Below are 12,715 nucleotides of genomic sequence, written 5' to 3' on the forward strand. Positions count from 1 at the left end.
TTTTCAGGGGGCTTTAAATCCACTTGGAAATATTTTGCAGATGATTTTGCGGGTTTTGACTCGACAAAGGTTGGTGTAGAATTTGACTCATAGCATTGTTATAGGAATTGACATAAAAATATGGCATTTTGAATTTGGATGTAGTGTGAAAATTTGGCATTTCGAAATTTGGACGTCTAGTTTTCAACGATGGTGTTAACATTCAAATTTTGAATTTGGATATGAGACAGAAATTTGAATATGGATATGGGATATAGAATTTTGCATTTGGACATGGGATACAGAATTTTGGATTTTGAAGATTTAAATTTGGTATAGCTTTATGAATTTGGATATTTTGTTTTGAAATGCGGCATTTGAATTTGGAAGATTTAGATTTTGAAGAGATGAAAACGGTTGAAATTTTGAAATTCGTAGTTGTTAGGAATGCGAATTTGAGAGATTGCAAATGTTTGACATATGATATTCGAAATGGAGATGATTCGTAGTTTGAATTTAAATTTGACTTACTGCTGGGATTTGAACTTGAATTTGGAAATTGCATTTTTACACAAATTATATGTTAATAGTTTAAATGTTTAGTCGTGCTAAATGTTTGATAAATATTACAAGGAACACCAAAGTTCCCTAACAACATTTATTAGACTCAGTGGGAACGAGCAATCGTCAAAAGCACTAAAAAAGTCATAGGTTGTAATACCCTGAAATTTTAAACTCGATTTATTAAAATTAAAAATATTTATTAACTTGATTTCGTTTTAAATAAATTACGAATAATCGAATTTCGTTATTTTAATCGTTTTTACGATTTATTTTAAACGACGAATTTATAAACTGAAATTATTTATTTTTCGTTAACGATAATTTATTTATTTTTAAGGAATTATTTTAATTAAACATTTTTATTTTTAGCAATTAATTACAATTTCTGAATTTTGAAATTATTAAAAAAAAAAAAAAAAAGAGAAAATTTCTGCTTTATTTCCTTGCTCCCCACGCACAAACCAGGAAGTCAAAAACTTCCTTCCTTCCCATAATTCAGTCCAAATGCATATACTTGGACCCCAAGCACATTTCCTTGTTCATCACACTTCTCATATACAAATTCAGAAATTAAGATGGAATTTCAACAACAAACCAAAAACAATTTCAATCTCAATCTCAATCCTTGTTTTTCTGTGATTCAATCCAACCAACCACCAACAACAACCACCTCAACCACCGTGCACCACCATTCTCACCACCACTCCACCACCCCGCATCTCCCGGCCACCCAGAACCACCGAACACCACCACCCCACCGCAACTCCCTCCCCTGCTCTCTCCTCCTTTCGCGTCCCCTGCCCCAATCCCCTATCTCCCTCCCCTTCTCTGCCACGCTACACCACCCACGCCACACACCACCTCCAGCCACCATCACCAACCTCCGCCGCCCAACTTCACCAGTGAGCCACCCCCCTGCTCCTCCCAGAACCGCCCAAACCCACCAATCTCCCCTGTTTCTTTCCCTTCTTCGCGCCACTCACCATCTCCCCTTAGCTGCTCCACCGCCGTTCAACCATCTCACCATCGCCATCGAAACCCCCGACGAATCCCAGCCCAGCCCAGCCTCCACGCTCTCTTCCTCCCTCCTCCTCTCCTCCCTTTCTCCTCTGTTTTTGCTCGTGCCCTTCCCAGAAAAAAACCAAAAGCCAAAAAAAATCAGATTGTAAACTTTGGGTTTTTATTTTCTTTAAAACCCAATTTAAGGATTTGGGCCATTTCAATTGGGTCTTGGTAAGTTGAAAACTGAATTGTTACTTTCAGATTTCCTAATTACTAATTTTCATGTTTCAACAAAGTTTTATCATATAATTATTTACTAATGAATTGTTTATTATTTTCAGGTTTAATTATCGTTTTTACTAAAAGAAATTACTAGCCCGAATTAGCACAAAAAGGAATTTTTAATATTATTTACATGAAAATCGATTAATAAAATATATATGTATTTCGATTGAAAATTCGATTAATAATAACATTTTCGTTAAATTTCGAAATTATAATTTTATTAAAATTCTTTATTTATAAATTTATTACTTATAAAATTTATGATTTATAAAATATTGATTTTAAATTATTTATCGATCTAGTACTAATTCGATTATTTAATATCTTTTTTAAAGAAATTGGACTCGGAGCTCAGGACGAACGAACCAACGAAAATCCTTGGCAAAGTCATGGAAGTGAGGTAACGGCTATTGCTAGTACCCGCAATCCCCTTATAAATGTATTATGAAATTATGACGTTATGATTGAATTTATGAATTAAATGTTTTGATGTGTTTTATGGATTGTGGGATGAAATATGATTTGATTGAATTGTTTCCTATAATATGATTTGATTGAGTTTCTCATAAAATGATGTTTATGCAATGCTATGAAAGAATTGATATTTTATTGATCCCAGGATCAAAATGATATTTTATGAGTTCAATGAGTTATGTTATTTCAACTGAAATACAAGCCAAGGCTTAGTAAAAATACATAAAACATGATAAATGAAAGTGAAATACATAGTTTGTCTGGCGGTATATAAACTACCATCTTCCTATCTACCGATCATGCATGCACCACGGACACATGTCCACCCATGGATTACGAGCCCAGGCTCCCATGGTTTATGAGCCCAGGCTCAAGGCCCAGGCCCATGTTACGATGATGAGCCCAGGTTCTTATGGGCCCAGGCCCAGTGGAGAATTCCTTCACGGTTCGTACTTGCCGACAACTAGCATGTTAAATTGCAAAGTTTATGAATGAATTAAATACGATGTTTTATTAAATGTTTTATCTATTCTATTCCCCCTGTGTTATTAAATAAAATGAATTGAAATGAATTTACGCTGCTAGAATAGTTCGTTACTGAGTCTTCGGCTCACCGTTTTGTTTTCTGTTTTAGGTACTGATGGGGACGATGGACACGAGTAGTGGCGAGGAATTTCACTTTAATAATCTTCACCTAGTTTATGCTTAAAGTTTTAATAGTTTTAAATAAAGACTTTTAATAAGTTATGTACTTTTATTTTGGTATTATAAGGATTATATATATATTTTGGAGTATTTAATAGCATATGATTGATGGTTGCCTTGTAATTTCCAAAAAGGAAGTTACGGCAGGTAATGTCCCGACCAATTAGGTTAATTCCGCTGCTAATTATGATTTAATAATTGAATTAGAGGTCGGGGCGTTACATAGGTTGTATAGTCGCACGACACTAAGCGTGTCAAATGGAAGCGAGCAACACCCAGAGCCGCAAACAGCTAGCACGGGCCATTGGTCGAAGACCAGTGCTTGCTGGCCCATGGCCGACGCCACACGCAGCAGCAAGCCCGGCCCGCCCAGTGCTTGCTGGCCCATGGCCGAAGTCACACGCAGCAGCAAGCTGGGTAGAGCCCTCACAAGCAAGCTCCGCGGTAGGCTAGCCAGCAATAGAAGCAAGTAGAGCTGTCAAAAATCGACCCGACCCGAAAACCGACCCGAACCCGACCCGAAAATACTGGGTCCTGAACAAGATTTTGTGACCCGTAACCCGATTTTATCCGAATCCGAACAACCCGAAAAGGAATGGGTCAAAACCCGACCGAACCCGTTTTAGACCCGACCGATTGAAAATCATTGTATTTATAGTAATAAATGAGATTATGAGAAAATTTAAGCATAAAAGACACGTTGTTTTTACTATTGTTCTGTGTAATATGATTTTAATTTGAATTATACGCCATTTTATGATTGAATTTGACAAAATATAAACTTTCGTAGGAAAATTTGTTAACTTGTGCCAATATTTTGTATATTTTTCACCTAAATTAATGAAAATATAATGCGCGTTTTAAAATCTCTCAACCCGTTGGGTCGACCCGAACCCGAAAGTTCTGGGTCTTGAACAAGCATTTGTAAACCCGAACCCGAAAGTGACCGACCCGATTCAACCCGAACCCAAAAGTAAATTTTTACAACCCGACCCGACCGACCCGTTTGACAGGTCTAGAAGCAAGTGATTGTCGAATTTTTCTATAACCGTCTTACCAAAAAAAAAAGATTGAGTATATAAAAGACTGTCAATACTGATACTCATCCCCTTTTCAAACAAAAAAATATAAAAGATTGAGTCGGGGAATATTTCATCTATTAACATTTCATACACCCTGTACAATTCTAAAAAGGTTGATGAAAATTACTAGTTAGTTCATTACTAACTGTGATTAAATTCATCTTGTAGAAGAATCTCATAAATGTCCGTTCTTATATTGAGCTCCTTATCCCGCATCACCTCATGGAGATCCAACAGCTCTTTCGCGGGAACAATGTTATGCAGTTTATGGAAGCCATCAAGCCACAGCATCTTTGACCTGAAAACAGCACAAGGGAGAGGATTAAAGACCAAGAGAAAAGCAAAGCTGCTACATGAAACGCCTGATCTAAAGCATCAGGGCGAGCACAAGAAATTCTTCAGACAAGTAGGGAGGTGTAAACAAACGGCACATACAAGCACAATTTTGCTGATCATTACGAAGCAGTAAAACCGATACATTGCTGAAGGGGCTAGTTGAGCTGCTCATAGTAATGATCCAACAAAAAAGTACTTTAATATGAAAAGAAAAAGCTACAAAAGGGTGTTTCTAAATCTAAGATTGAAAACTTCGCTTTATCCTAACCAAAACCTCTCAGTCTTTGAGATCTGTAAAGCATCAGCAAACCTAAATAGTAAATACTATAACCCCATAAACATAAATCACAAAATAAAATTAACAGCTAAGTGATGACATGATATACTTCCAGAGCCAGTGTCTTCCAGCAACCACCTGGGGGTTCATTATGACACCTAAGGCATCATAAGTTCATAACATAACTAGGTATCTCATGCTATCCTAATAACTAGCGAAGCTCACGACGATTCACTCAAGCACCATATGGAAGCTGCAAGGTTTAATTCGGCCCAGAAAACTGCTTCTCCTAGCTTGGTTGAGCACCACGTATTTTGAGCAATAGAAGATTAGAGCATGATGTTTCACATAACTCAGGACTAAAAACGAAATTATTAACAAGCAATCATGCTCGCCAAGACTCTGACTGTATATTGAGAGAGACTTTTTGAGCTACCAGAAGAGTCTGTAGAATATTTTGTCATTTTGTCTCAGGCAGAACCAACGGGAAGAGTATGATAGTTTTCGTCATCTATGTCTATCAATATTGGCATATCTTTTCAAGAGCCATCTAATGATGTGATGTTACGTGATAGAGTTTATCAGTTACCTATTTCATGAGCCATTTATCAGGGACCCTCACTCTACTTAATCCGTAGTAGATTCAAGCTCAAGCAGTAGAGCAAACTTCTAGTAGTTGCTGTAAGATATTGATTACTCCCTCCATTCCTGAAAATTCTTCCCGTTTTCCGAACTGGCTTTCCTTTTTGTTCTTCCCATTGTGAATATTTTCTTTTTTTGGCAAACTTTTTTCCCCAAAATTCTCCAATTTAATTTCCTACCGTATCATACCTTTATTTCATTCATCTACCCACTTATTCCCATTGATTTCCTCACCCACCTTTTTTAATTCATTATTCCCACTTATTTTCTTTCTTTATTCATTTCTATCTCTTTCCTTTATTCAAGTAAAATTTTCTTACTTAATCATTACTCTTACACCCAATCATACCAAGATTCTATTTTTCTTAATTCCCTCCCGATTCCAAATGGAAAGAGAACAAAAGAAACAGAGGGAGTAGACATAACATGTCCTCTTACTTGGTAAACTTTGTGGATACATATTTTCTTATTTTTATCAAGTTATCATATCATGATAAAAGTTATGAAAAGGGCCAGAAGAAAAGTCCAGGTTAAACCTTTAACTCAATTTCAGTCCAGGATGTCGGAAAACAAACAATACCCTAGCACAACCCACAAACTCGTAGCATCGCCAAATTTTCAACTGTCACTCTAGGGAATTTTTCTTAAAATGGAAATTAAAAGACATGACGAAAAAACACTGATAAAGAAGGGAAATGCATTTTAGGCAGATGGTGAAGTAGAAGGACAGAAAAAGAGAAAAGCTGCTCCCTCCAATACCCAGAATGCTTTCCAAAACCTGATATTGCACACTTATCCCAGCTTTGTACCTGAAGAACAAGAATGTAAAGAACTTCTTTCCTCTTGCTTCTAAGTCAACAAGCAAGTAGCCAATAGTAGTCAATATTTCAGCTCGCTCAAACTAAGATTTGGACAAATAAAATTTTGAAGTTCTTTTGTTTGTTGTGGATTTCTATTGTCATAGTCTTATTACCCCTAGGAGCATCATCGGAGTGGAAGTTCAGTGAGATAATATCCTTGAATGTGTCACATGTCTTGGTGTGAAGATTATGCACATGATCACCTCCGGCAATATCTGACTTTCGAACAATTTTATTAAAAAAAAACTTGGGAATTTAGAGTTTGAAACCCTCTAAGGAACCTAAAATCAGCCCACCCGCGAATCGCAAACCCAAACCCGTACCCAGGACCAAAGCGAACCACGAATCAGGTAACCCTGGGAAAAACCATTGGGTGTGATATCCTTAAGTGCGACTATGAAGGTCACAGACATACGCCATGTTCCTCCATAGAGATGGGGAAAAAAACCCAACTTTTACTATAGCGCTACCGCTAGTCAATTCACAGAGGTGTAAACTGATAAATCCCAGATGAGAAAAAGTTCTTTTCCTGCAACATAGCAGCAAGCCAGCAACTAATCAATTTTCATAGGTATAAGCTGCTGACATCCTTGCATTTCCAAGTTCAAACGCATCTTGCCAATTCACAAAAAAGCATTTGCCAGAGGCCTTAAAACCTGGAGAATCCCACTCACCTAAGCTTGAATCAAGCATGTGACATACAAAGTCATTGCAATCCTTCCTAACAGCAAGGAAAACTCTGTACTCTGATTCTATTATCCCAGGTGGGTTTCAAACATGTCACTATTGAGCAATTACGTTTCACTGCTAGGCACTTGAACTCCGATCTTTTACCATCAATACTTTATTGTGGCTTGAATAAAAACAGATTGTATTGAAATGGGTTACTTCAGCAAAGTGCACTGCCTGTATATTGTGCATAGACAATTATTAGATAAGTTGAAATTCTGAAAATCCAATCCTCCTCACCCCTACCTAATATTGAGTGAGAGCTCCTTTTAAAAGAATCAAGTTAATTTTGATGATGATGCAAGTAAGGCAACACAATTAAATAAAGGGATGCTAGATTTTTCACATCCCTCTTTACATCACTAAATAACCTAATTTAGTTATTTTCCCCAACACACAAAGAGCTGTGGATATGCAGAAGTAATATGTCTCTTGTCTTCAGAGGACGCAGGAGTATTAAGAGTTGCAAAGAATTTGTTTAATATGAAAACAAAAATATTAGCTTTATTGTGGTTGACTCTAAGGTCCAAGGATCAAATTATAAACTCTTGAACTCTTTGTCTTACCCAACATGCTTCAGGCTAGCTTAACCACACAGGTAACAACATACACTAAAATTTACGTAGTTTAAGTAATCCAGATATTCTTTCAGGATAGAAAACCAAAGCACGTTGGGGAATACAAAAGAGTTCCCTGGATTGCTTGCTTCTTTTATATCTTTTACACAACATATGCACCACATGCATAATGCATAATAAAAAATCCAAAGGTAAGGACCAAGGATCAATAAGCGGCTTATACAATGTTGTGAAGAGGCAACAATCCAGCAGCTTGAACGTTTACTTTTAGTGAGAGAAAAACCATTTTTTTTAAAAGGTGGTTAAGTACGAATAACTGCACATCATCTTGGAAAATATACTTACCATGGACATGCATGGATAGCTCGGAAAAAGACTCTTCTTGCAGCAGGAAAGTTACTTATACAAATCTCATATGAGATGTAACAGCGCCACAGCAACACAGATGTGCGTAGTCTATCATTTGCCACCGCCCTCTCAAATAATCCATGGATCCTGTGCTGAGAAGCCCCTCTACTCAGTTCATATGACAGAGAAAACAGCCAAAGGATAACTGATGGTTTTCTGTTAGCATCCAAAAAAAGAACGTATATCAGCGCAGACACTAAGGGGGGAAATCAATAAATGAGCTGCTTGCAAGCATGCAACATCAGCAGGCAATGACAGAAAAAAAATTCTTGAAGCACAAGATCAAACTACAAATAAAGGGAAAAATATAACCAATGCTGCACACAATTTAATTTTGGTGCATCAAATAGCTATGTTGTACACAATCGGATACGAGTGTTGGAAGCGGATATGGATCAGAATCTCAAAAATGGGTCGAAACTCAAAGGCTGGGAGACAAATTTATAAGAGTACAAATTTTGCATATTGACGAGGGATATAAATATATTTTTTATTCAGATAATCTATTACAAAGGGACCGCTTAGTATCAATTGTCTTTTAAAGGAATGAAAACCTGTTCCTTGATTATAGAAGAAAGCAAAGGAATAAAAAAAGATGGTCAAAAAAAAGGGAAGGAGCAAAAACTGTAAGTACAAGTTACTTTGGCCTTTGACCGGTCAACAGACTCAGTACCTCCCTGTTAGCAAGTAAAACCCTCCTCTTCTCTCTTGCAAACAGCTAGAATGCATCCAATGCTCTGGTTTACTGGCTTTCCTAGCTCTCTCTTTCTCTCTCTGTGCATGGTGGGCTAGCCAGGCTTCCATTGGTCACTTGCCACAACACCATAAATAGAATCCCTTCTAATCGATCTATCTCTCTACACAAGATAACCCCGAGTCTCTCATTGTATACATCTGTTACTTTTCATGATACCATAGCTAGAGTCGCCTCTCATTTCCGAGCTTGCATTATCATTTCTCTTAATTTGATGCCTCAATTTTAGAAAATTTAATGACAGAATTTAGCACAAAATGCTTAGTTCATCCATGCCAAAGGCAATTCCACCCGTATTCAGAGTCTGCACCCAGCTTGGGTCATATAGACATGGGTGTGACTAGGGCAGAAGCCGATTTGGGAATCAAACTATATTTCCTCTGTCCATCATTTCTTCAAGGAAGCCAGCTTTTCTCATATGGGTAGCCAAGTTCGTGCAGGTTGAAGTATCAGACACAGATTCCATACCCACATACCTGTACAGTTTCATACTTTAACATGTATAACACGAATGGAGAGAAAGGGAGGAGGGTAACAAGGTCCCTTGTTTGGATAAAAGGTTGAGGAAGGAAGGGGAGAGAGAGGGAGGGATCCATTTTTCCTCCTTAGTCAATAAACACCATCCCCTTCAAAATCGGAGCGATTTGGAGGGAAAATGAAGCTAACCTTCCCCCTCCCTTTCTTTCTTCTCCCCTTCCACCTCTTTCCCTCCCCTTCCTTTTCTTTTTATGTTGTTATCCATACACACCATAAAAGCTACTTGCTGCTCGGAGAGCTTCCTTCTACACCTGGGTTATGGGCCTTCTACGCTTGACTTCAATGTTTTGACCATGCCAAACTGTCAGATCTAACCCAACTGATAATGGATTCTTGGATGCATGCATTTTAACACTTTCTAACCTTATTCCAAGAGCTCGTCAGAGTTTCAGATTTAAAAGTTCTCATACGAAAACATGGAACAGAAAAATTCGACATTTTAATTTGAATCTATGTTACTTCGACAATTTGGTTGACATGGGTGTCGGATCCTCAGACACTTCGACACGACATGACACCCAAATATATAGTTGGCCTTGTAAGAAATTTATTACATCTAGAGTGTCAGAGGAGTGTCGGATCCTTCGACCTTGTCGGACACGACACCCAAATAAGAGTGAGGAACATAGATTTGAATTCATCCAGATTTCTGAAAGTTGACCAAAGCCTAATGGGAGTATTATAGCCTAAAACCTTACTTGGAAACAAAACGAAACAAATCTAGTGTTCTATAACCTATACAGTTTTCCTAGTTTCGATAAGGAAACTAGTTAAGAATGGCTAACATAATAAAATCCCTTAAATATATTTCCTCTGTTACTTTTTATTTGCAACACTTTGACTTTCAAGCTTGCCAAATAATATCTTTAATTTTCATTAAGTAAAAATTATAAAAAGTTAATATTCGGAAAATATACATAAGACAAATCTAACAAGATCCCACATGACTATGGTATTCCTTAAGTATAAATCATCAAAGATAATCAAAGTAGAGTATGTGAATAATGCAAAAGCAAAGTGTTGCAAGTAAACAGAAACAGGGGAAATACTCTATATAAATAAAAATAATAACACAAACAAAACGCTATTCCCTAATATAGTATATTAAACTATTGCATCTTTTTGCATTCGATATTGAGACCCTCATGCAAAATAAACTCCACAAGCTCTTAACCAAAAGAATAATGATTGCAGAAATGGTCAAATGACTATTGTAGAAACCGACATTTTTAATTAGTGTTGTCAATTATATCTTAATAAAGAAATAATAACCAAATACAAGTAATAAGATTTCAAAGATTTTGGGGAATCTAAATTACCTTGTTCTCCAAATATAACTCTCCTATAATGGAGATCCAATCCTAGGATTTCAACATGCTCGAATGAAATAAATCACAAAGACCCCATCGCATCCCTTACCAAATTGTAGGTACTAGGTAGGTAGTACTAGAATAAGTAGATATGACCGAGGCATGTGAAATACTCTTTTGAATTCTACATCTAACGTTTTGAGACAAAGTTGCATCAGACATCAAGTCTCTACAACAAGTCTTGAGGGGCATATGTATAACACCGAAATTTTGTAAACTAGTGGTGTCAATTTTATCTTAATAAGGAGATAATAACACGAATGAAGGTGAAAATATTCCAAAGATTTTGGGAATCTAAATTACCTTGCTCTCCAAGCTATGACTCTTCATTATAGTTCTAACCCTAGGGTTTCAACGGCGCAGATGGAATAAGTCACAAAGACCCTATCACCTCTCAGTCTCCTACTACCAAATTGTAGGTAGATAGTCCTAGAATAAGTCGATCAGATGTGGTACTACAAATACATATCAAACCTTAAACCTAGAAGAGTGGAATCAAGAGAGTAACGAGAACTATAGTCCCAAAAATATCTATAATTATGTATTCCACATTTTCTTGCATCTATAAATTTATTTTGCAGGTTTAAATTTTTATGTTTACAACTACAAGGGACTCAAAGTAATTGATAAAATAATACAATCGCTGCCTCTGAATGAGATGGTTCAAACAAACTAGGTGGAAAGAGAAAGTCTTGCGCACACGAGGTTGATGACATTATCAAGTCCGGAATGCTTTACACCGGTCACAACACTCACAAGTGTCTCCAGAAAAGCTTCATCATCTAACTCCATCATATCTTCACTACTCTTCGTCATAAATTGCTTTCTGTGTCTACTCTTATTATTCAAATGCAACATCTTGAATTAGCCTATAGTAACAGCAAGGACAATGACAGCAGTAGCCGGGTATTGACCTGTGTTGTTTCTTTTTCTTATCCCATTTCAAATTATGCTTAAATACCTCTGCTGTAGTGCATTTAGCCTTATATTGGCCTCGGTTTATCATCCTACACTGCTTATAACCTACATTCATGCTTGCACTTAACAATTATATCTTTAAGTTTTATATGAATATTGCCAATGTTTGGATCGTGGAATGCTTCCACTACTTGCTCACAACTTTCATTCTTCTATTCACATCGTGAAACAAGTTATAACTTCGAAGAAACTCCAGAATACGCCTGCCCATTCAAGATTTCAATTACAACAGATATGTGAAATCTGACAATCTCCCTTATAATGGTGGAGACAACAAAATATGTCAGCTCTCATTAGAACATTCTAACTTAGAGCTGGGGTTTGAATTAACCTGATTTTCTCCAATTTCTTGAGCGCTATTGTCTCAACTTTGTCCAAGACTACTGCCCAAGGTTGAACTTGATGAAATTTTGTAAGCCAATTAGCAAGAAGTAAAGGATGACACATTTGGGAGAAAGTAAGGATTGCCTTTCTAAATAGATAAAGGTGATTAGATCGCAATCAATCCTACAAAATACATTAGCGGGTATTGACCCCACCATTTGACAAAGCTGATGGAAAACATCTCAGTTAAAAAATTTTAATCATAAATTCATTTCATTCAAGATACTCAAAAACTGGGAAAGCACAATGGGAGTATTCATAGCCTATATTGGTGAAGAAAAAAAGTCAAATATTTAATAAACCTTTCATACTAGCTCCCTAATCTTAATTAACTAGTGATTTAAGGTTTACTAACCTAATCAAGACTACAATATATATTTCGTATACCAAAAAAAAATTCTCATTTTAGTAAAACAAAATTAACTTCTTTCTGTTAAATTTACATAAACAAGTACTCTGCCTCTTCATTTGCTTCACACTTTCCTTTTCGGGTATCCCAAATGTTTTTTTTTTTCAATTTTGAGTTAAACGAAACACTTCAGATAAAATATAAATGTACTTCTTTCTTCGTCGCATCAATCGTTTCGCCCTCTCTATCCCTTCCCTCTGTCATACATTTTTATCTCCTACCCACTTGTATGTTTTAACTTTTATTAGTCTCCTGCATTCTCAAAACCCATGTATGAAAAAAACTGAGACGTGGAGACAATAATAAAGAGGATTAGCTTGATTCTTAGAAGATCAGTTGGTCAGCTACATATGCATTGTTCA

The 12,715-nt window shown here is 36.6% G+C and overlaps 1 protein-coding gene across 2 annotated transcripts in view; it reads right to left on the reverse strand.

Moving 5' to 3' along the window:
- Positions 1 to 4,062: 4,062 nt before the first annotated feature.
- LOC110800734 (uncharacterized) overlaps positions 4,063 to 12,715 on the reverse strand; it is a 29,112-nt gene continuing 20,459 nt past the window's right edge. The window contains exons 9-11 of one of the 2 annotated variants that reach the window (XR_002536740.2): positions 7,859 to 8,077; positions 6,881 to 7,112; positions 4,252 to 4,389 (exon numbers count right to left, since the gene is read on the reverse strand). Coding sequence is in view for 1 of the 2 variants with exons in the window: in XM_022006047.2 (XP_021861739.1) it covers positions 4,233 to 4,389; positions 7,859 to 8,077 (376 nt within the window). In the remaining variant the exon portion in view is untranslated. Of the gene's footprint in view, positions 4,390 to 6,880; positions 7,113 to 7,858; positions 8,078 to 12,715 lie in introns of both variants that reach the window. The other variant, XM_022006047.2, reaches the window with a different exon arrangement.

This window comes from Spinacia oleracea, chromosome 2, assembly GCF_020520425.1.
Source record: "Spinacia oleracea cultivar Varoflay chromosome 2, BTI_SOV_V1, whole genome shotgun sequence".
NCBI classification, from domain to species: Eukaryota; Viridiplantae; Streptophyta; class Magnoliopsida; order Caryophyllales; family Amaranthaceae; genus Spinacia; species Spinacia oleracea.